Here is a 25,707-nt window from a genome sequence, read left to right as displayed (position 1 = left end):
AATTGTCAAACAGCCAATGAAAAATATAATTTAAAATATAACATTTTCCATAAAGCTAGTGACTTGGAATGTCCATCACATCAGTACTTCCTGAACATATTGCGATCTAAAATCGATTGGCACTCTTTCGAAATTTGGAAGAACTGGAGGTTAAAAATAACCGGGAAAATTTATTGGGAAATAAAGTTCAAAATAAAATTAATTTGGACAACAAACTTTTAAATATAATTCACTTTAATATTAAAAGTACTCACAAAACCTTTAATGAGTTCTTGAGTGTTGAGACCTAGAACTTACACTACTTTTATTTGAGTTACTTAACACATACACACGTGTATGTGTTAATTTTTGTATTCATTGTTTGTTGTATTAATTTTATACCAGTAAGGAAAAAATCAGTATTTTAAATGATAAATCCTTAAAACCTCTGCTAAGATAATGAATTTATTCCTGGTTAAAATTACTATTGAGAAAAACATTTTTGATGCCAGAACACAGCTGAGATTAGTATTTTATTGTTTACAGGCAATAAATTAATAATTTAAAATCATTGCTGTTAAGAGAAAAATAGTAAAAAAAACACCGCAGAGATATCTATTTAAGTTAGGAGTTATTCTGGTTTAATCGTTTCAATCCAAGAGGAAAACCCCCTTTGACGCTGGTACTGATGGCCTTCTTATCCAACTCCAAACGCACAGGCGTCTTATCGGTGGCGACAATCTGGAAATTCCTTAAAATCCATACCAGTATAGTCTTAATATCAAGGAGAGCCAATCTGGACCCGAGACAACCCCTAGGACCTACCCCGAAGCTCAAGAAACTGTAGGGGTGGATAGTGTGTTTATTTAAATCGGAGAAACGTTCTGGATCGAACTTTTCTGGATCCGGAAAGTGGTTTGGGTCCCTTTGGATGCTCTGGAACGGAATTAGGATTCTTTGTTCTGGTTGTACAGTTATGGGGATTTCGTTGGTGTTTGTGGGTGTTATAGTAAACGGTTTCACGCACACCCTGTCAGTTGCCATGATCGGAGGCCATTTTCTTAAGGATTCTAGATCAGAAAACACTTGAATTCGCAACGAATTAAAAAAAAGGCAAATACAGATACATACCTGTAACTACCATATCCAGATATTTCATCCCGATCAGAGCCTCATAATCAATTTTCCCGTCATTTTCTTGCAAAGTCTTCTCAATTTCCTTTCTTAATTTCTCCTGGATTTCTGGATTGACTGCGAGTTCGTAAGCGGTAAAGCACATGGCGTTCGAAGTTGTCTCAAAGCCCGCGACAAAAAATGTCAGTGCTTGAGCAACGATATTTTTGTTGGTGATTTGGATCGTTTTTTGGGAATTGCCTGAGAGTTAAAGGGTCAAAAATCCCTTTAGGGATGACAAAATTTGCTTACCGAAGTTTAACGAATCCTCTTTTACTACTGCGAATCCATCTTGATTACTGGGGGCGGTTTTCTCTTCCTGCTGCGAACGGTGCTTGACTTGAAGGAGTAAATGAAGCATGTCAGGACGTATAATACCTTGTTTTTCTCTTGCAGTTAAAGTTTCATCGATCACCTTATAAAAGTATTCAGTGGCATCTTTGGGGAAAAGTCCAATGTTCAATTGCTAAAAATCACTACTGAGATGAATATTTTAAGTCAATTAAAAGAAAAGTCAATCAATGAAAAATCACTAATGAGATTAATGATAATTTCATTAAATTTTTAGTTAATCGAACCGTTGAAATTCCCGCTGTAATAAACATTTTATGATATTCAAAATAAATATTTGATGAGACCCGTTAAACTCACTGTCAATCAAGATAAATTTATCTTATTCTTATCTATATATTATCACTGACCGGGAAAAGATTTTTCGTTAGATTTCGCCTAAGAAATCGTTAAAATCACGCCTGCAATAAATATCACGAACGAGAAATAATATTTAAATAAAATAAACTACGTGACAAATCAAAAATCACTGCGGTGATAAATGATTTAATTATTATTTTCAAAATTCATTATGATTTGGCAAGTTTTTCTAATGTTTGGTTAAAAGAACCGTTAAAATCCTTGCTGTGATAAATATTGCAAATAAGAAAAAATTCGATTAAAATAAACCACATCATAAATTAAAAAATTGTAGCTGTGATTAATGATTTATAATTTCCAAACCAATATATCACAATCATAATTTCTCTACTTATATATCATTTCGTCGCCTGAATGCAAAAACTAGGCAACTATTTTTTGATAGTTTCGAGAAAATGGGCAAAACATTATAAGCGATATAACTAGAACTGCTCTGCAGTAAATGTATTTAATAAAATAGCTTAATTTTTTTGTCAAAAAAAATTTTTAAAGTCCTTTATTATGATGAAAACATTACATTTAGTACAAAATTAAATATATATATATATATATATATATATATATATATATATATTTATATATATATATATTTTTCCTTTCTAAAGCGAAACCAGCAGAGCTTTTGAAATAAAACAGGCTCATTATTAATATCTGTTTTTCTCATGGTCAACTGGCTATTGGCAAATGCCTTCCAATCAAAAAAATCATTGCCCTGAATGTCATGAATTGCATAGGGCTGATCTCCCCTTTTCCTTGCACTTCTGGCAATAGTCTTCCAATCGCCTGGTGCCTATAGCGGAATGCATTGAGTCGTACTCCATTTCGCTGTGACCAGGTGTCAAAAATTTTAGATGGATCGTTTTTAAATTGCCTATTACTTGTACTGCATGCATGCACATTGCAACAACGTACTTGTTAAGGTTTTGTCCATCACATCTATCACTAAAACACCTTATTTCTTTTACAGAATTTGGCAGGGATTTAAAATATCTAAATAAAAGACTCGCTATTTCACAACTACCTCTACCTCCTTGGCCCTCGTGCCACATAAAACAGTCTCCTTTTCTGTTACCAACGTTATAAATTGTAAACTTATAAGTGGCTAATCGATGTTTGTAAAATAAGGCATTGTTCGTGGGGTCACTAGGACTAAGTAAAACTTGTTCCAAGTCAAAATTGCAACTAACAATTTGATCACTGGTAACGGCAATTTGTTTGTCCGTACGTTTTGCTCTCTGGCGGATTCTTTTAATTGTTGATGTACTTCAAAGTCATTTGCCTCCTCGTCAGTTATATTTTCTTTATTATTAAAAGCCACACAGATTCGACACTGGATTTTTCTTGGCCGATCAAATCCTAAATTATAGTTATCCTTAAAAATATTTCGATAGGTCGATAACTTTGCTTCTGGCCTTCCATTTTTTCGACACCACTGGACATACATCCTATACATTGTAGGCAAATTTAAAAAAGAATCCAAATATTTTCGTTCAATATCAGCTCTGCAATAATGAGAGGGAACACATGGAAAACTTTCTATGTGTGACTTTATGTCTTGAACTAAAGTAGGATTCAAGGTTTTACCCTTTCCCTTTCCTCGGCCATCAGAAGCTGAAATATTTTTGTTGGATCGCTTTGCCATAGCAATGTCAACAACGCCTTTTTTTATACCTAAAGTACTCAGAAACATGGGCTTGCATACAACGGGAAGAAAATAGCTGATTGAATACTTCCTTTTAGATTCGTGCTGAGTTGTTCTAATTTTTTTCTCGGTTTTTTCCGAATTAGAGAGAATAAAATCTCGTTGGCGCGAGTAGTTGCCCAGCCCATAGTATGCGTTAAAGATTTGAAGCCGTTGAGCCTCAGGGACATCAAAACATTTGAGCCGACAAGATTTTTTGCAGGGACCACCCATTTTAGCAGCAGGTTTTATAACGCCTTTAACTGATTCATATTTTTTTCCCTCATCTCTGTTTTTTTTCCTAATATTTCTTTTCCACAATTCTGGCCTTTTTCTTTTCCTCCGAGGTTTACTAGTTACTTCTGGATGTTCCTCCATTCCAATTAAATTATTTTCACTAATACCTTCTCCTTTATTAGATGCTGTATCTTTCTCCGAATCTGAAGAACTGGTGCCAGGAAGATATTCAGAATTGTCTGGGGAAAAATCGCTAAAGCTTTCATCTTTTTTCTTTTCATAATCAGAGTTCCCTGCTAACGTGCAGTTATCTAAAACACAGAATTTTTAATAGTGCATGATAGTTGCTATTACTAGTATAATATTATACCCAATGGCTCCTCCTCAACGGTTTCTTCATTGACATTACCATGATTTCATTCAAGCTGGTCTACATTAAACGTTTCTTTAGTTATCTCATGATCCGATCCGTGCATGGAATTATTGACCTCATCTAAAGAAAATTCAGTAAGGCTGTTAACGCAATTAATTTCGCCAAAATCTTGCAGATATTGTTCACCTTGATTGGCTATAAAATCTACAATAAAACAAATTAGAATACTAACACTAGAAAAAATTTGCATCTACCTAATATTATAACTTCCTCAGCAGATGCTTGTACTAATGAATCATGACGCGGGCCAGCTATTAATGTATCTTTGATTTGACACTCGTCTCCATTTGAAGAAAGTCTATTTATGTCCAATATCTTTACTTACCTTACGCATCATGTTACGCATTAATTCTTAAAATGTAAATTGCAAATTTTAATCATATAAGTACTAATTTCAGTCACTTAAAAAAAATTAAAGCAATTAAGAGTTTTTTAAATAATAAAATCTCACAAATTTTTCCTCTATAAGGTGGCTTTCACATTAAGGCACACCAATAAGCAATTGGAAAATGTCAATAGGCAATACGCAATATTATTTAAGTTCCCTGTCACATTAAAACAATAACAGTATTGCCAGAATTCTCTGACCATTATGTCATTCGACGACTCCAAAGACACAAGAATTTTCACTATTTCTACAAAAAATTTTATAAAACCTGGAACGGCGCAAATATTTTACGCCTTTTTAATAAAATAAATAAATAAAATAAAATAAAATAAGTACTATCAGTATCAGTACTAACAGTCTAATGCGCAAACTTTTCACAGCACTATTTGCAAAACCTCAATATTTAACGCTTTTCACGGTGCATGTATCGCTATAGCAATAATATCGCTGCAACAAGCAATATTTTTGGTTCAACCCAAGTTTAATGTAAAATTGCGTGTTGCCTATTGCCAGATTGCTTATAGCTGGTTGCCTTAGCGTGAGAGCCGACTAAATCCCCAAAAATAACACGCAAGCAAATTACGTAAAAACCGTTGAAACAAAAACATAATTCTAACCTAACTTATTTTTAAATACAAGTTTTAGAGTTAAAAATTATAGTAGTAGTAAAAATAGTAGTTAAGTTGTAGTGTATTATATAAAAAAGGCTCAACAGTGGGAAAGAGATCCCACAGTAGCTCTCATTCTACTAGCTCAACAGATAGTGAGTATGAGAGGTACCGTTATATGAAATCGAGGCGTGATTCAAGAAAACCTTCAGTGGAATCAGGAAAACGCGATGATTCAAGGAGACGTCCAGAATCACGTGTTGTAGAAACTCCTGAGCCGGAAACAACGAAACAACGGTTCAAACGTTTGAAGAAAATGATTGAAAATTTGGCTCAACGAAAGGACGAAAATAGCAAGGTCAGTACAATTTGACCTAAGGTGAAGGCAGATTGTATTCCAGAGTTTTCTTCGAAAAGACAAATCTGACTACCCAGCAGTGGTTAAATAAGGTCGACCAATTTGAAGATGTCAACCAGTGGGACAAGATTAATACTATCTATCATATGCAGTCGTCAAGGCTTATAGGAATGGCTAAAAGCTGGTACCATAGCCTAAAAAAATTATAACCACAGGTAATAAGAGTGGAAAGCATTAATAAAGATAAGCTTTCCAGATCATTCTGACTATGCCATGAGTCTACAAATGATGCTAAATAGAAAGAAAGATCCAAATGAAAGCATGACATCATATTATTTAAAAAAAAACGGAACTGCTAAGAACATGCTCTTTTTTTTTTAAACGGTGAAATTAATTCCACCAATATACTGTTTAATAAAAAGGGCGAATGTGCTTTTTATGTTACATTCGCTCTTTTTGCTAAGAACGTTGGCTTAAATATAAAAACCAGGAAACATTCGCTTTGCTTTTTTTGATATTATTATTTAAATAAAGGAGTTAATTAACTTTTATTTAAACAAAGGGTAAGATACGTTTGGGGGAAAACATTTAAAAAAAATCAAGCCAAAATATTACTTAATAAATAAGTTATTGAATTATAGTGCGTTTTTCTCAAAACTGTAATTTGTAGCATTCGCTCTTTTTAATAACCACGGCAGGTCCATGATTGATTCTTAAACTTTTCACGCACTTTTAGATACAGGTCTATAAAACTCACATATAAAAAAGTTGGTACCGCGTAACCGTTTTTTGCAAAAAAAATTTCGTCCCGTCTCCATTGAGACCCAAATTCTTCCACAATAGGACGCATTGTTTGACCTTCTAATTTTATTATATTTATTATATTTTATTATAGATGCGGTTGTACGAAGCCGGTAACATGAACTAATTTTATTTTTGGACCCGAGAATATTTAGGTTTGACTGTAATAATTTAATAATGTCGCTGTGATGGTCACGGTTGTCGCCGCTCGGGTATTCTTCTAAATATGAGTTTTTTATAATTGTTTATTTTTTTAATATCGTCAATTCGCTGTTCATTGCTCTGGACTTTGTCTTGCAACAATGCAATGTCTTTCTTTAGCGAAGTAATCGAGGTTTTTATATCTACCTCAAAAAGTCGAAGTTTTTTTTTAAAAGGTATGTCTTCGTTGGATTTTATATGTATACTTTGTTGAGATGCATACTCCTCACGCAACTTCTCGAGATCTTACTGAAGCTTTGCTTCTAGTTCTGTCATCTTTCCGGCCAAATCGGTCGATTTTTCAGATGTGGCTCTAGTATTGATTCTGCTTGGACCTCCCATTTTAATACACCAAAATGCTAAGGTATTTCTTAATGGTTTTTTTCATTAAGAAAACAAACAAATTTAACAAATTAAGAAATTTCTTAATTTCTTTCGATCATTGGTAGTCGTACGAGACGGTTGTGTCTTCGCTCGTCGGCTCTGATGGTTGATAAGTTTTGTTTTGACTTTGATTTGTTTTGATTAGACTTTCTGTTTTTGACCTTACCAGACGCGACGCGAAGTTTTGCTGTACGTGTGCTTTCGGTATAAATAGTTTTGATTTGCTTCCTGTATAAACATTAGTTTTGATTTCCGATTAAATTGGTACCTATTAACCTAAACTTGACCTTAAAAACACAATTTATTGAACTTTAACTCTACAACATCAAGTTTTCGCAGTGCGTGTGATTTGATAATAAACAGTTCCGGTCTCCTGCTTTACAAATAGTTTTCGTGCACGAAACAATATTTGTTATTTAAATATTTGGACACTTTTTGAAATCAATCTTAAGAAATTATGGCTGAATTTAAGTGTGATTCCTGTCAAAAGACCATCTTGGAGAAAGAAAAATATAAGCTTCGCTGTAGCGGGGAATGTCGCCGAAATTTTTGCATGTCCTGTACTGGTTTGGATAAGGCCACAACAAAGGTACTGTATAATCAAAAGTACCATAACATTAGATTCTTCTGCAATGTTTGTGACTCTCCTACTTTAAAATACCTTCACGACAAGGTTTCACAGTTACAAAAAGCGCAGATTCCTTTAGACATTGTTGATGCTTTGGGTTCATGTCTCAAAAAGAATACGGATCTCTACCCTGTCATTACAGAACTATATGACATCTTGAGTCAAAATGATCCCAAATGGAAGGTTTTGTTCGAGAAAATGAATGACATTCACAACTTGCTTGCCAATAGTAGATCTGAAAATGGTCAAGAGTCAATGTTTCACTTAATCAGGGATATGAAACAAGAGCTCTTTAACCTGTCTTCACTTCTTTTGGGAAATCACGACGAATCCGTCAAGATCCAGATTCATGATTCCCCCAAATAAGAACTTGCCAAAGAAATGGAAGATTTACGGAAGAGTATTAATCAAATGGCCCTTAAGTTGGAAAAGTTGACAGTTAAGGAAAAAGAAATCCCTAAATACATTCCAGCAATAGCAAAAAGATCCATTTCCATTTCTATACAGACCGATCAGGAACCAGAAGTTTCACCCTCTACAAAAAGAATAACGGTTTCACCTCAGAAAACCATAACTAGGGAAGAATGGCATTACCTAATCGTCTCTAATATTTCCCCTGACTATACAGTAAACCGGCTCGCTCACTACGTTAAAGATAAGATCCAGACTAATGCTTTTATTCGATGTTTTCCCTTTACGCAAAATGAAGACAGTGTGAACTCCAGCTTTAAAGTAGGTGTCCAAAACAAGGATCTTTTTAGCCAGCTAAAAGAGACGAACGTATGGCCGGCTGGTGCTGTAGTGGATGGACGAAGGATGAGTCCATTACCACCGTTAAATTCTCCACCGGCAGCTAATAAAACCTTAACTCCCAAACCTGTCTCAAATCAGCTCAATATGCTTCAAATTGGTTCAGATAAAGATGCGATAGCTGCATCTAAGTCATTTGGGCAAGAAAATGTCAGCTTCATACTTGTGGAGAAGGCCAACCATGATGATGGACTGCATAATATGGATCCGATGACTCCTCCAGTAGTGCGACTATCCCAAAAATCTGATGCGGAAAATGGACGGTACCTGTTGGCTAGACTGAGAGACCCCAGCATCCTAAAAACTCTTAGGCTCTACTTGGCATACCTCTATGACCAGCCTTCCAACGTCTGTCTCGAAGGCCATACCAAGACCAGTGTCAAGCTAATGCTAGCTTCAGAGGGCCTACCTACTAACATAGACTCCCTCCGACGCTTGTATATCCGTTTCCACGACGTCTATGGAATTGGTGCAGCCGAAGTGGAAGAAGACCTCTCCGCTTTTAGATCCTTCTTTTCTTCAGAAAAAATTTTAAGGCTTCAAAAAATACGAGAAAGTCAATCTAATTATTTTTCCAGTGGTTCCTCATCTAGGAACAAAAATTTTTAAATAACGTGACGCGACCAGAGGATCAAGCACCCTCTGATAAATCGGATGATAGCAAGCTTAGCGTATTTCCTCTTAACATTCAGTCCTTAAGACACAAAACTAATGAATTATTTCTTTTATTAGAAGAGCTAAATTTTCCAGAAATAGTTGCTATAACCGAACACTGGCTAAACATTGATGAACCTGTTTTTGTTCAAAATTACACTACAATAGCAAGATTTAATAGAACTAATTTATCTCATGGGGGCACTATGATTATGTCTATAAACAACGATTTTTCACCGGTAACTAAGTTTGATAACTTTTTATTAGAAAAAGTATTTGAATTTTCCATAGTTTACCATGATACATATACGACCTCTATATTATTTGTTTATATAGAACACCTGACGCTGACTTACAGACTTTTCTTGAAAAACTACTAAGCTTGCTAGAATCCTTGCCCTTAAAAGCTAAATTAATTTTGTGTGGCGACCTTAATATTGATTTTTCCAGTGTGTGTGCTGCTCAAGAATCTCTTCACTCTATTTTCGTCTCAATGGGTATAGTAATGCATATTAACTTTCTTACCAGAATAACTAGAAATAGTTCTACTACTATCGACTATGTCGTGTCATCTTTTGCTCCTGAACTCGTAGATTGCACGGTTTTTAATTCCGGATTTTCTGATTATGAAGCTGCACTAACTAAATTTTCCATAAATTCTAAAGGCAAAAACACGTTACGTAAATTAGGCCGTGTTTTTGGCAAAAATAATTTTTTACAATTCAAGAACTTATGCCAAACGGCTGATTGGGATTTTCTTTCTGACGATATAGATAGTGAATTTTCTAGTTTTATAAAGTCTTTATCAAGTATTGCAGATAAGTCGTTTCCTCTTAGACCTATCAAAATTAAACATCATAAGCCATGGACCACTAAAGGCTTACATGTTTCTGCAAATAACATGTGGTCATTATCACACCTAAAAAAATTTACAGACAGCGTATTTTTTCATAACTATGTCAAGCTTTATAGAAAAATGTACCATAAGACTATAAAAGCTGCAAAAGATATTTATTATAATAAAAGGATGATCGAATCAAGTAATGTTGCCAAAGAAACATGGTCTATTGTAAATGAATTAAGAAATAAGACTTCTTCATCTAGCACTATCCCTACTTCACCTGAGGACCTTAATCACTACTTTGTTAATGTTGCTAAAAATCTAATGGCTACCATAACACCTTCTCACGATCCTCGTTCATATCTCCCAAATGAAAATTTACACAGCTTTTTTTTTACCCCCATTGTATCAAGAGAGCTTCAAACTACAATTAATGAAATAAAATACAAATCATCATCTGGTACAGATGGGCTCACTCTCAGAATGTTTTCCAATCTGCCAAATTGCACCTTAATCCATCTAACAAACTTAATTAACAAGTCATTTCAAAATGGAGTCTTTCCTACCTGCCTTAAGACTGCAATAATTATTCCTTTGCATAAGGGAGGAGATAAACAACAAGCTTCAAACTATCGCCCAATCGCACTCCTTCCCACTTTATCAAAGATCATTGAACGATTGGTTAAAAAAAAGGCTCTTATCGTTTCTGTTTAAATATAAAATTCTTACTCCTCACCAATTTGGATTCTTGAGTAACAAGTGCACAAATGATGCTATGTTTTCTCTTTTTAATAGTGTTTACACCAGTATAAATAATAATCATTCAACAGCAACAATTTTTTGTGATTTCTCCAAGGCTTTTGATTGTGTAAACCATAACATCTTAATTGACAAATTGAATCACTATGGGTTCAGAGGAACGCCCCTTGAGTGGTTTAAATCGTATCTCAGTTACAGAAATCAGCTTGTAAAGGTTGATACGACGAAGTCTTCTTGCAAACCAATAGAATGTGGGGTACCTCAAGGCAGGGCCGTATCTGGACCAAAATTTTGGGGGGGGTTAGGCCAGTGACATTTGAGATATTAGGGATAAAAAAATCTTTAATTTATAAATAGGTTTTACTAAAAGAAGATACCAGTTTAAACTAAAAAACACATTTAACAACGTTAAAATTTTAAAAATAGCAATTATAATAACAACTGAATATTTCTTTGCTTTTCCCTCGCAAAACAATTTAAGACCTCTGCGGTATCAATTATAATATTTCTATGCACGCTTAAAAGGGCAATAGTCCTGTTAGTCGCTCCTGACCAGTTGAATTGCGCAAATAGTCTTTTAAACGCCGTAGCGATGAAAATGATCGTTCTGATGAGGCTGTAGATACAGGTAGCGTAGCCAGAATTTGCAACAGAGTATGAATATTGGGAAACAAAGATGGATTACATGCTGATAATGCATCAAGATCATTTTTTGGCCTTTCTGCTTGAGGCAGCTTAATCCATTTTTGTTTCCACAACTGTAGTTCTGCAGATAACGTATCTAGGTCCAAAAATTCCTCATATGGTAACAAGTCTTCCATTTTTACTATGTGTGCTTCGCACATATTTGGTACTAGACAATATAACAATGAAAGTGATTTTTCGTGATTTGCAAATCTTGCAGATTTTCATCAGTTCTTCTATAAATTGATCAAAAAAAGGAATTGCAACTGTGATTCGAAAATATTCCTCTGCAGTAGCTACCATGGCATTAGAACGATTCTGCTGTCGTGAAACTATTCTAGGTATTTTTATGCATTCTAAATCTTCTATAGACTTTATAATAGCTTCAGATTTTTTACAAATATTTTTGAATTCTTGATCTATATTCAGTCTCATATTCCTGACCTGACTAATAACAGTATTCACATGCTCAACAGCGCTAAATAGATCAAAATCCACAGTCTGGAGAATTCTGCATAACGGTAGAGTAAAAGCAAATAAAGTGGACGCTGTTAACATACTGATAATAAACTTACTGGTCATAATAGCTCGAAGGAACTGCAAAGCTTTTGAAGAAGTTTCGATGTCTCTTACTTGTTTTAGTTCTTCTAATGTTTCAATAATGGGTTTAAAAACTTCAGTAAACCTAATTAGTCCGTCATGATTTTCCACCCACCGAGTTTCACACATGGATGTTAACTTACTCCATTTACTATTTGGAACACGTTCTTTAATTTTATTTTTTAATATCTCAGTGCGCATAGCTGATATTTTTATAAAATTTGCAATAGATTTTACTGTTGCAATACAATTTCTGATACTCTGAACCTTACAGGAATGGGCAAGAGCTAAATTTAAAGAATGAGCACTACAGTGCACATATATTGCTGCTGGATATTTTTCTCTAATTATAGTCTGAACACCTTTAAAACTTTAAAAAGTAAATTAAAAAAAAAAGAGTTATAGTTACCAGTCGTTTCAATTTTATTTTACGTTATAAGATTTTCGGGGGAGGGGGGTTTGAACCCCCAAAACCCCCCCCCTAGATACGGCCCTGCCTCAAGGTTCAGTCCTGGGCCCTATTTTGTTTCTGATTTTTATAAATGACATGGCCAATCCTAATATCAGTGGCAAAATCTGTCTTTTTGCTGACGATACTAGCTTTAAATGGAGCAATTTGGATGCTAGGGCACTACATGCTACTGTTTCTAATGACTTAGTTACCATTAAATCGTGGTGCGATTCTAATCTTCTGTGCCTAAATGTCTCAAAAACTAAAGTCTTATCATATAAAACTACTATTTAACCCTTTGTACTTAACAACACCAGTTTGGACGTTGTAGAATCTGTGAAGTTCTTGGGACTTAATGTTGACTACTCCCTAAAATGGGACTTGTATATTGATGCCTTATATAAAAAATTAAGTTCAGCATGTTTTGCCTTAAGATCAGTTTCCAGGGAATTAAGTTTTCAAACATTAAGAACAGTTTATTATGCCCTTTTTGAGTCACATCTACGTTACGCCCTTCCATTCTGGGGCACATGCGGTGTGACTCAATTTGAGCGCATCTTTAAACTTCAAAAGAGAGCAGTTCGGTATCTGCTTGGACTTAATAGCAGAGCTCACTGTCAAGAAATCTTTAAAAAATACAAGATACTTACTCTTCCCGCTTTATTCATATTGGAATCTATTTGCTTAGTACGCAAACATAAGTCAGAAATGCCAAGTAGGCTGTCTCACAATTATTCACTTCGCAACGCAGTGCATGATCTTTATCTGCAAACCCCTTGGTCCGAGTGAGTAAAAAGCTCTATTCTATACAGAGCCAAAAAGATGCATAATCATTTGCCTTTGGAAATTAAATCATTTTTTTCTTTTCCTCGATTTTATAATGCTTTGAAGGCATACTTTCTGGAAAAAGCCTTGTACGCAGTGGAGGATTTTTTTCTAGGATAACTTTTTGGGTATCACACACACACTGGCTCTTTTTATATCTTAAAATAGAGAATATATTAGTTTTTTTTTCTTTAGTAAATGAATTGCATTTTTATTTTGTATTTAATTAATTTACTGTTATTGACTATTGTGTTTATTTTTATTGACATTTTATACATCATGATGTATATTAACCAGGTACATTGTTTTTGTACAGTTTTGCATGTATTTATTTTGTTTGTATATTTATTTTTATTTTTATTTTGTGTGTTTTGTTTTGTTTTTATGTTTTTTTATTAGCTTTGTCTACAAAATTTTATAATTTTTTGACAATAAAGCATATGATTGATTGATTGATTGATTGAGGGACATAACTAGTTACGCACAAAACCATTAATTTAACTTAATTAGCTTAAAAAAATGGAGCACAGTTGACGCGTGTTTATGCCATGGTCGCCATTTTATCTCCTCCCAATTTTTTACTCGATTATGTAACCACAAATCACGCACAAGTGCTTAGTGTGCTTCAGTGTATTTCTAAACGTTAATTATTAATTTATTGTATTGGTTAATAAGTCTACTTACTAACTATAATTATATATTATCCTATTATTATTAAAAAATGAATTCCTTTGAGTGCTTCACACTACTGAGATGAAAAAATTACTCAAGGGATGAAATATCCAACAATTAAATTTTTAAACTTACCCATGCGAGCTTCGGAAACAAAAACGACAAAAAAAACTTAATAACGACGCCAAATCCTTGAAAATTCGTAACTTTCTTCCCTAGTTCGTAAAATTCATTATTTCTATCCCTTAAGGAGTCAACCTTGATCCCAAAGGCGGTAGTAGCGACGATATCCGTCATTAACCTTCTAAAACAGTCCCTAAATTCAACCTCAATCACCTCCTCCTCCTCCCTTTCCTTAAAATACTCCACGAAATTCTCAGAGGTCTGCGATATAAGTCCATATAAAACCTTCATTTTGCTGCTAGTGAACGCCCCTGATAGCACTGACCTCATCTCCTTCCATTTATTGCCTGAAATTATTTTTAATAATAAAACAAGCAAAGAAAACCAAGAAAAAAATTAAGAAAATTTACCCTTTAAATTGAGGAGGTTTTGGCCCCATATTCCATCAGGTCCATCCGATGGGGCAAAGTCAAAATGATCGGTAAAAGAGTCGAATTCTTTGACTAAGAGCTGCTTTATGAGTTCACAATCCCTAATCATTAAGGAGGGGGTCATTAGATGGTATACGGCTTCGTATCTATATTTAAAAAAAAAAGAATTTTATTAAAAAAGAATCCAGGTTACCTAGGTCATGTTGAGAAATGATCTGTATATATGATACCATTGAGATTATCAGTGAAATGTTTCTTTTACACACCTTTTCAGATCAATCTGTGTTCTGAATTTTCTGAAATACAACTTAAGGATTCTCTGATTTGGGTCATTTTACTGAAATACGAAAAGGGTTAGTCTTCTTTCCTTTGTTTCTGTTTTAATAATAATAGATTTTTAATAACAGATCGATAGTTGATCCCTAGGAGAAGCCTGGTGCATTTTTTGCCTTCTAAGTAAAAAATGTAATTGAATAGAATTCGAATTGCGAAAAAAATTACAGTAAGACTCTAATTTTCACTTCTATAAATTTATATCTTGATAATAAAGTTCTTCCAAGGATCTGAATTTTTTTTTTCAAGCTTGCTTCATAATTCTTTTGAGATTGATTCAGATCGCTTGGGGTGTATTGAGAAATTATTTCTAGATAAAATTCCATCAAGAATATTGCTGCAATTGTTAACCTGCACACCTTTCCATTTCATTCTATATTCTAAATTATCTGGAATGCTCCTTAAGGGACCTTTGGTTTTGATTTTTTCATAGGAATACTATAAGCATTGATGCTTTTGCTTTTCTTTTTTTTCTGTCTTAACCCTTTCTTTACCAGAGCCGTATATATACGACAAGACCTAGGTGGGCTTTTCTTCCCACCGCCGTATATATACGTTCACCGGCCAAATGTTGGGAATTCCCCCTGCCTCATATATGCGACACCTAACTAATTTAAGAGTATTTGTAGACCCACCGCCACATTCATACGTCAGCCTCGAGGTGCTTCTAAACCCATTGTCGTATTATTTCGTTCAAATACAAGTGGCACTAGAACCAGTGTCGCATATATTCGGCATTAGCGAAAATTAACGAAAATACCCGAAAATGTCCTATCGCATTGTTTGTCATCGATCTGGTAAGGTAATTTGATTTTTAGTCTGTTCCAGTATTGCTCGTAGTAGGTACGGTAGTCAGTGGATATAAAATGGCGTTGAGTGAGCCGAATACATCGCGAAAAAGAAAACACGTTGAAAAAGATAATAATCGTTTTTGCAGCCTTGCAGAGGATGAAATAAATAATATTCTAGGGTGTCTAGATTCTGTTGAGGATCCGTACGCTGACAGTGGAAGTGAGTATGTACCAACGGATAGTGAGGCAAGTAGTGATGAGGAAATTGACGAATTGATATACCCCGAAAGGCTTAGTGAAAGTGACAATAAAATAATTGAGGAACAGGGCAATAATTTACGGGAAAATAGAGAAATGCGAGAGGTAAAGAACGCTTTACATGAAGATTTTTCTATAAAATGGTCTAACCGCAAATTTATTCTTTTAAACCATGACTTTGACGCTTCAAATTCTGGCGCTTGTGTGGAAAATATGACAAATACTTTGACAGAATTAGATTATTTTCTTTTATTTTTGAATGATGAAGTGATAGATATGATAATCACTTAAACAACTAATATGCCTTAGAACAAAAAGAAATAAATAAAAAAATAATTTGGACAACACTTACTAAAGAAGATTTCCTCACTTTTATTGATGTACTTTTTCTTGCTGCTCGCCATAGAAAAAACAAATTAGTAGAGAATTGGTCCACCGATGAACTACTATACACTCCGATATTTGGAAAAGTGATGTCCAGAAACCGCTTTCAAATAATATTACGCATGCTTCATTTTGCAGACAATGGCGAACAAATTAAAGGTGACTCATTCCACAAAGTTCGAGGGATTTTTGACAAAATTAAAACTACGTTTGCCCAGAAATTTGTTCCATTCCAGAACTTGGTGATTGATGAGAGTTTAATGCTTTTTAAAGGACGTCTGTTATTCAAGCCGTTCATACGAACAAAACGACATCATTTTGACATGAAACTGTTCCTCCTGTGTGATTGTGAGACAGGCTATATTTTATTATATATATAGGCTCAAAAACCGAAATTGAGTTGTATCAAGATCTTGACATATCAGGGTCGGTTGTAACAACATTAATGGAATCTTATTTGAACAAGGGTCATTCCCTCTATACTGACAATTGGTATACCTGACCAGCTCTTTTCACCTATTTATTAAAAAAAAAACAAACACACGTGCTACAGTTAGGAGTACCAGAAAGCAAATGCCGGATCTATCAGGAAGATTGGACAAGGGTCAAACAGAATCCATGTCTAGTGAAAATATTTTTGGTCAGGTGGAAGGATCGATTAACATGTTGACAACTTTCCACAGGGATGAAATGACCCAGTTGACTAAAAAAGATAGAAAAACGGGGGAATTTGTAAAAAAACCAGCATGTGTGGTGGAGTACAACCAAAATATGGGAGTAGTTGATAGGACTGATATGATGCTAAGTTCGACAGAATGCGTAAGAAAAACTTTAAAATGGTACAAGAAACTCTTTTTTCACGTTGTGGATCTATGTTTTTTGAACAGCCATGCATTATTTCTAACCTAAAATCCAGGAAAGTATTTTCAATTAAATCTTACTCGAGAGGTATAATGATTCTAGAATTTAGCATATTATTTTCAACTATTTTTTTTTCAGATATGTTGCACCAAAAACTATGTCAGTAAGGGCTGCACCAAGTCATCAACGTCTTTTTCCTGCTATCATACCAAACAACAAAGTTCGTTTGTTCACAATCCAAAATTCGGGAGAAAAAGAAGCGATGAGATTCCAGATATATGTGTAAACGAATGCAACGTGGGATTGTGTGTCGCTCCCTGTTTTGGTGAATATGACACAATGAAGGAAAAAAAACGATTAAAAAATTTTCTTAATTATTTTTCAGAATTTTTTGTAAATTATTTGAAATAAAGTCCTTCGTAAAACTTTGTTTGTCTCATTTTTAGAGTGTCGTATATTAAATACGCCAGTGGGGCTCAAGGCATTTTCAAAAGTCTGGGAATGAGGCCACTGCAATGACATTTATGACCGGTAAAGAAAGGATTAATAGATCAACAAGTCATCTCTATAAGAATGCTGCTGTATTTAATTGGGTTTTACGTCAAAAATTTCATTAAATGTAAAATAAGTTTAAGTTTCTAATTTTCATTTTTTTTAGACAAATTTACTATTTTGTCTGATAGGCGGATATAAGGATCTAAATAATTTTTTTCTATATAAAATAATATTGAGATTGTTACTGCAATTATTTATCTACATACTTTCCCAGATTATTCTATATTTTGAATTCTCTTGAATGACTCTTTAGAGTTCTGTGATTTGGGTTTTTTCATAAGAATACTATATGGATCAGTCTTTTTTTCTTACTTTCTGTCTTCATAGATTAATAATTAATCTCAATGGTAATGCCGGAGCATTTTGTTGACTTTTAAGTCAACAATTTATTTAAATTTAATAATAATAACAAGAAAAATATGTTTAAACCTCTAATTTTTACTTCTTTGACCAAATCTTCAATTTAAGTTGATAATAAATGCGTTTCAAAAACCTAAATAATTTTTTCCAGGCTTACTTAGTGGTTTTTTTAGATTAACTCAGGGAGCTTATTGGAAAATTCACTCTAAAAAAAATTCTGTTGGGATTGTTGCTGAAATGTTTTATTTATTTAGTCTTGTCAGTCACCGGAACACAATATGGACTATTTTTCTTTTTTTTGTCTTAATAGATCAATAATTTATGTATTTAGGAGTGCTGGTGCATTTTTTGGCCTTCAAGTCAAAAATTTCCCTATCTCTCTTTTTTTTCCCAAATTTAGTATTTTATCTAATACCATCGTCCCTCCAACAAACTAAATAATTTTTTCCCGTCTTTCTTCGGATTTAGATATCTTAGGCCATATTGGGAAATATTATCTCTATAAGTTGACACATTAAGATTATTGCTGCAGTTGTTATCTTCATTTATTCTGAATTCGGAATTCTCTGGAATGGCTGTTTGGTATTCTCTGATTTGGGTCTTTCCACTGAAATACTACATGAATTAGTCTTCTTTGCTTTCTGGTCCCCTAGGCCATCTTGGAAAATATATTCTATATCAGATTCATGAAACTAATAAGAAGAATATTAATAATCCCCGTGGGGGACCGGGGTCAAAAAATAGTCTCCCGGTATGCTCTGCCTGTCGTAAAAGGCGACAAAAGGGGCAACCTGGGTTAAATAGTGGCTCACACCAATGAAAATGGAGAATAACTGCAGCCTCGGAGAAAGGTCGCTGCCTGGGGATCGCCAGGGCATATCTGAAGCCAGCGCTGGACATGACAGTATGCAAACCGTCGGTGACAGGGTGCTGAGGGGGCGGGCTCTTGGCATACAACAAACTACAGCTCCACCACAACCCCCAGTTGCACAGGGTCATCAAACACCAACCAGGACCCAATCCGCTAAAGGCGGTGCGCAGAAAACTCAGCAAGTATTTACTTAAGCAGGGTTATCGAAACAGCGCCTAAAATGGACATCTGCCATAAATGAATCTATAATGCGCATTTTCTTTAAGATAACAAATCTGGGGCAACAAATGAATGGCTACAGACAACAGCTACATGCCGAATTCTGCTTACAATATCAAATTGTGAACGTGACCGAGCAGAGAGTCGCTAACCAAAATCGCGTCATTCTTAGAGATAAATTGATCCCAGAAACGCGAAATAACTTTATTAAAGGGGAAATTTCAGCAGAAATAAATGATCGAGAAAGGCTTTAAATGAAGGAAGGGATAATTTTCAGGACAATGCCGATCAAGAGAGAACAGAAGCGGAAGAACACTTACACCCGATAGACCAAGCATCATTACCAGAAATGATAATAAATGAAGAAGCCCAAAATGGAGACCAGAATAATGAACATAATGATGAAGTGCAATTTAAAATTAGAACAGAGTTTGGCGCGAGGGAAGGGCAGAGTATGAAGGCACAAACCCCTCAACAAGACCACCTCTTCCTAGAGTTAACTCTTTCTGCAAATTGGTCATTCTTCCGAATGCTGCCAACATAATTATACCTATTTATACTCTTACACTTACGACAATTAAACAGCTTCATCTGATTTACTGTGATTTACAGTAGATTTACTATGCGGTTACCGCTGTTATCCTGGAATTAAAAATAATAAATAACCAGCGAAGTGTTATACTTAATGAAAGACCGATACCGCCATGGGAAAGGAGACTACAAAAAAAACATTGAAGATACTAGGAAAGACATTGGCCGGCTAAAGGAATATATCAGAGTTACAAGGGCCAGAAAGTACAAAAAAGAGCAGAGGAAATAATGCGTCAGACCCAACAATATACAAGAAGGATCCAGAAAACTATTCTCCGGAACAATGCCTAGAAACCCTTAAACAAAAGCTATCTATGTTTTCAGGTCGCTTAAGCAGGTATAAATCCAGTAACAAAGGAAACAAGATAATTTATTTTTTAAATGCTCAGAGAAGCAATTTTATCGAAAGCTTAACGACACTTTTCCAACAAACACCGCCATAAGCATTTAGCCCACTAAAAAAAAGGACCAGAATAGTATCATAGCGACTCAACAGACAGGATGTACCAAAAGTGCCATGGCGTGTAAGGAACAGCTAATTATCGACTCCGTAGTTTGCAATCAGGCATTTAACAACAAGAGAAACCTTCTCGCAGCATACATTTACTACCGAAAAAGCTTTTGATGCAGTTCCACATAAATGACTTATTCATGTACATAAATTGTACAAAATAGATAAACACATAATTTCCTTTTTAGAAAACTTCAGGTGTCTAATGGTAACTGCATTGAAACTAATATGATTTCTATTCGTAGGGGTATATTCCAGGGAGATTCTTTAAGTCCACTTTGATTCTGCCTTGCCATAAACCCGCTATCTAGCCAACTCAATTCAACTAGGGACGTATTTGGCCTAAAAAAGGATAATAGAGAAGTAACAAGAGTAAACCATCTACTTTATATGGCTGACTTAAAAATTCTTGCCACGAAATCCACTAGATCAGATCCTTAAAATAGTGAAAAAATTCTCTGATATTATGGGAATGACCTTTGGACTGGATAAGTGTCAAACTGTAAACATTATTAAGGGTAAACACAACCAGGTGACTTTCAAATAGAAAACAGTCAGATAATTAATGCTATGGACGAAGAGGAATCCTACAAATATCTAGGAATAAAGCAGGCGCAAGGAATAGATCATAGAATTATAAAGAATGAGCTGACTACTAAGTTCACTACAAGAATGTGATGACTTCTTAAAACAAGTAATAATAATAGCAGAAACTTATTTAAAGCTATTAATACATCTGGAGTCAATTCATTAACTTACTCTTTTGGTATTATAGGATGGAGTAAAACGGACATCGAAAATTTGCAAAAAAAGGCTAGAACACTCCTAACGAAAGCCAATAAGCATCATCCGCGGAGTGCTGTAGAACGAACTACGCTTCCTCGACATATGGGAGGAAGAAGAATGACCGACATAGAGAAGCAGCTGACTCAGCAAATTAGTAGGTAACTTCCGTTCCTTTTTCTCAATAAAGGCTGAAACATCACACATTCATCGTGCCGTATGTGAAGCAGACGACTCAACACTACTTAAACTACAGGAGCTTGAACTTGAACACCATCGCACCGAGCAAGAAAAAATGCAAGCTTGGATGGGAAAACCACTACATGTTTAGTTTGCCACGGAAGGCATGTTCACGAGGTTTAACAAGAGTATGTCGACATAGCGGCTTCGAACTACTGGTTGACCTCGGGACAACTTTTCCCCTATACTGAAGGGTTTCTTGTGGCTATTCAAGATCAAGAAATTATTTAAAGTTTGTTGTAGGTGACAGTACAAAGTGAGAGATGTAGGTATGGATGTGAGACAACAGAGTCTATTCAGCATGTCACCGGTGGATGTCAAACTTTTGCTTCAACGGAATAAAAAGAACGACATGATCTAGTAACGAACTAAGAGCAAAACATATTGAAAAGATTTGTAAGTACAGGGATCTAGAACACCAGATACGAAAACCATGGGAGAAGAGAGAAGTGCGGACCGTTCCAATTATTGTGTCAACAACAGGAGTAATACCAAAGAGTCTGATCGAAAACATGAAACTGCTTAACCTTAAGAGAAGCATCTGTAAGCTCATGCAGAAGTCAACGCTATTATCCACATCTCGAATCGTCAGAAAGTTCATTGGAAATGCAAATAACATCAACTAGTTTAAAAAACAGAGTCCGATAACATAGAAAGCGCTTCACCAACGATCCCTCCTTGTCCAGGGGGGCATGCGATTAAGGTCAGCCAAGGCTGTTTTCTTAACTGAGAATAAAGAAATCAGCAATATATAAAGAGTCCTAATTAGTAACAATAATTATGATAATCAAAAATTCACAAAATTCACTCCAAATAGAATTAAAAGTTCAAAACCCTAGTATAGAACTATATTTATCCAACATAAACTTCATATGTTTTTCTTAAAACTTGATAAACTACAGTTTTAAAGTTTATTTGCAACAAATTATTATATACTTCTGAAGCAACAAACGAAAATCTACGTCGAAACATAGCTGTGTGATGCTTTATTTAAAAAGTTATTTTGACCTGTGATACGATCCTAAGTGGAGAATCTAAAAGTTAAACTCTCTCTAAGATACTCAGGCGCTCCACTAGAGAAGATCCTGTGATTAATTAAATTGTAAATAAAACGTATACATGAAATCTGCACGCGTTGTAATCTGTTTTTTGATGTTTCATCCAGGGCTAAGCAATTCACAAAATTATAATATGCAGTATGAGAGAGAACCAAGGTTTTTACACAAAACCTTTCTCAGCGGCAGTTCAAGTATATCTTTAGTTTTGTACCAATTCCGCAATGACATATACGGCCTTTAAAGAACTCTTGCCAATTGGCTGCGAAATCGTAACTTAGAATCAATAATAAAGCTGAGCTATTTTTGAAGGTGGTAGACAATGGTATAGTGAAAACATCTTGTCGGATTTGCATTGTCTTATTTATTTAATGTAACACGATGTTTCGGTTGGTAAGTATCTCCAACCGTTATCAGTTTACACTTGATACTCCGCGTATCGTTGAACCATACAATCATTGCCAATATATATTGTATGAAAAGTTGGAAAGTCGATTCGAAATCATTGTCTGAGAGATGGTGAACTCCTAAACCTCGCCTATGGTTTGCAGCTATGCTTATTCTAGGCATTCAATTTTCTAATTACACACCTTTTTTTTTTCAGTTTACTCTTTATTCTGAATACTCTGGAATGGCTCTTTTTAGGGTTCTTCGATTGTGGTCTTTTCACTAAAATATTGTAAGGGTTGCATTTTGTTCCTTTTTTTTACCCAAAACGATCAACAATTTATCTCTACGGCAATGCCATGCATTTTTTGCCTTTAAGACAAATATTTAATTATATTTATTAAGTATAGCAAGAAAAATAAGTTTATCCCTTAATTTTTTAAATTCTTTTTTATTTTTTAAATTTACTTAACCTGATATTAATGCCCCTCCAAGGTCCTAAATAGATTTTTCCTGCCTTGCTCCCTCATGATATTCAGATTGATTCAGGTTGTTAAGATCATATTGGAAAATAATATATATTTAAAATTTCAGTGTATTATTGCTAAAATATCTCACCTAAACATGTTTCAAGGTTATTTCATATTCTAAATTCTCTCGAATACCTCTTTGGATTTCTCTGACTAACACCAAAAAAAAATATTGAGAAATCTATATATTCTTTTGGTCACCTTGATGAATCTAATACCTAAAATATTTACCTTGCAGTGGGTCTTTTATAGTAAAACTTGTCCATAATATCGTTAAAATTCATTTGGCCAAGGAAAATTGGCCAAAAGTCCCCAAGAAATATGCATGGGTAGTTGGATACTGGCTGTACACCCATCCTCTGCCAATACCTGTAGGTTTTCTGGTAGTAGACATATAAGGCGATTAATACCACTATTCCAACTAGTAAAAATGGAATCATTGTTAAATTCTAAATTGAGTCGAGTATTCGCGAAACTTCACTGGCTATTTACACGGCAGCCTGATCATAATAAACACTTTAACCGATGCAGTAAGAATAATAACAAATATGACATTGAGATTATTTTTAGATTTAGATTATACGAGAGAGTTTTATGGGAGATAAAAACGATGATTAAAATTGCAGTTTTTTTTCACTATAAATGCAATAACTTTGTACGAGACTTTCCAGTTTTTCAAATGTCAGAAAATAATTTGGATGATCTTGTTCCCTCCATTACAATTTCCAAGGGAAACTTTTGAAATGTTTTTTTTTTATTTAACAATCCAAATAAGAGTATATCGTTTGTAATATTATTAGGTTTAGGGATAAATAAAATAAAAGTCCAATCCTATTTAAACGCAAACACCCACATTTCGCTAAATATATTTGCATCTTCAGGGCGCTAAAATATAATAATAATAATAATCATAATTAAGACAACAAAAAAAGTGTGATGTAAAATATCCTAAAGTAATTAATTATATTTAATAAACGTATATTTTATAAACACCCTGTATTCATTTATAAGTGTCTCAACCGCCCGAGAATTATTTTACATCCTTGAAAATCTATACCCTAAACATAAATAATAATATAAGCAGAGATTGAGAGAGACCCAAAGAAGAAAAACAGTCAGTGAGTGCTAGCACTTCGGCTTGTAAAGAGCCATGTATATAGAGTGGTCATAATTGACCACTTGTGGTGGTGTTTGGTGTTTGTCCACTAGGTGGATATTAGAATGGTTGTAATTGTTTTGTGCACAGGCTAATCATGTCGACATGTGAGTAATATTTTATATTGTTGTTGTATAAGTCCATGGCTAGAGTTTTATGCACTCAGAAAAATTTGATAGGTTGATTCAAACAAAAAATATTGTTAAGTAACAAAACCGCTTTTTTTGTAAAAAAAACTACTATATTGTTTATTTTAACTAGAAAGTAATAGTTAATGTAATCATAAAAAAATTGTTATCATACAAAATTAATATATCTAATAATTTAGATAATTTTAACTTAAGTTTTGTTGCCTAACAACCTTTTCGTTATTAAAAAAGTTATTTTAACTATTTCTTTATTTGATTTCCCACCGTTTAGTAAAATTTTGTTAATTCAAACAAAAAAATGTTTAATTTATTTTTAACTATTATTTTATAATATATTTAACCCACATTCTTTGTTAAACTACTAATATATAGAAAATTAACACTATTTTTTGTTAAATCAGCCCACTAATTTATTTGGATAAACCAAATTATTGTTTGCAATAATATTTAATTTTAATTTTACTTATTAGAAATAGTTATTTTAACAATAAGAAATTGCCAACTGTCTAATAAAATTTACTTAAGAAATAGTATAATTTAACAATAGTTGGGTTACATAACCATGCTTTTTTGTTAATTGAAACTAAAAAATGTTCAATTTTGATTTTACCTATTCCGACGTGGTAAATTGAACCCACTTTATTTTGTAAAGCAACTAGTATTTAGTAAATCAACAATTTTTTTTGTCAAATCAACCTACTACTTTGTTTGGATCATCCACAATGTTGTTTCAAATAACTATATTCATTGATTGATTTTACCACTTATTCCAGGTAAATTTACAACGTTTTTAGGTATTCCTGGAAATATAAGTAGCACACGATACATATTCTTTGCTTGCGGGCCCGTTCCATTCTTTTCCAAAATACGGCTCGCGTTGCACGTTGATAAAATTGCGCGCCAAATAATAGGAATAGGAAAAAATTTTCTTCATTTTGTATTATTATACACTCAGTGTTTTGTGAGTAATTTTTTATATTTTATAAGAGTGAGTAAACAATTGGTGTAGTAAAGATGGATGATGATTTTTCAGTAAGATATACAAATCAGTTTGTAAATTCTCTACTCAATTCAACTAAAGACAACGAAGACGAAGGTGGTCTCAATTTATCCAGCCTGTCTAATCCTCTTGAAATTAGTTTAAACTATTCTGGGCTGACTTATCAAGCTGAGTTTGAACCAGAAATCGAGGAAACTTTAACATTAAAACGCAAAGTTGGGGCTTTGAAAATTTATTCGAA

At 34.1% G+C, this 25,707-nt stretch overlaps 2 protein-coding genes across 2 annotated transcripts; both read right to left on the bottom strand.

Annotated features, from left to right (window-relative positions):
• Positions 1 to 426: 426 nt before the first annotated feature.
• Positions 427 to 23,687, bottom strand: LOC126746903 (cytochrome P450 9e2-like). The gene is made up of 6 exons (XM_050455316.1): positions 23,393 to 23,687; positions 14,412 to 14,578; positions 14,014 to 14,348; positions 1,405 to 1,618; positions 1,111 to 1,353; positions 427 to 1,049 (listed from the first exon to the last, which is right to left on the bottom strand). The coding sequence occupies exons 1-6, from the start codon at positions 23,599 to 23,601 to the stop codon at positions 604 to 606; spliced, it is 1,614 nt and encodes a 537-aa protein (XP_050311273.1). The 5' UTR covers positions 23,602 to 23,687; the 3' UTR covers positions 427 to 603.
• LOC126746909 (uncharacterized) lies at positions 2,464 to 8,726 on the bottom strand. The gene is made up of 3 exons (XM_050455333.1): positions 4,409 to 8,726; positions 4,152 to 4,358; positions 2,464 to 4,092 (listed from the first exon to the last, which is right to left on the bottom strand). Exon 3 carries the CDS (start codon positions 3,920 to 3,922, stop codon positions 2,966 to 2,968), a length of 957 nt encoding a protein of 318 aa, XP_050311290.1. The 5' UTR covers positions 3,923 to 4,092; positions 4,152 to 4,358; positions 4,409 to 8,726; the 3' UTR covers positions 2,464 to 2,965.
• Positions 23,688 to 25,707: the final 2,020 nt, after the last annotated feature.

Source organism: Anthonomus grandis, chromosome 18 (genome assembly GCF_022605725.1).
Source record: "Anthonomus grandis grandis chromosome 18, icAntGran1.3, whole genome shotgun sequence".
Lineage (NCBI taxonomy): Eukaryota > Metazoa > Arthropoda > Insecta > Coleoptera > Curculionidae > Anthonomus > Anthonomus grandis.
Note: the sequence above shows the minus strand (reverse complement) of the source record. Positions and strands in the feature narration are given on the sequence as shown.

Excerpts from the sequence above, each read along its gene's own strand:
- LOC126746909 (XM_050455333.1), bottom strand. The coding sequence starts at position 3,922 with ATGGAGGAACATCCAGAAGTAACTAGTAAACCTCGGAGGAAAAGAAAA.
- LOC126746903 (XM_050455316.1), bottom strand. The coding sequence starts at position 23,601 with ATGATTCCATTTTTACTAGTTGGAATAGTGGTATTAATCGCCTTATAT. Across the intron at positions 14,349-14,411 it reads AAACCTCCTCAATTTAAAGG|GCAATAAATGGAAGGAGATG; the intron begins GTAAATTTTCTT and ends AAATAATTTCAG. Across the intron at positions 1,050-1,110 it reads TCTGGATATGGTAGTTACAG|AATCCTTAAGAAAATGGCCT; the intron begins GTATGTATCTGT and ends TTTCTGATCTAG.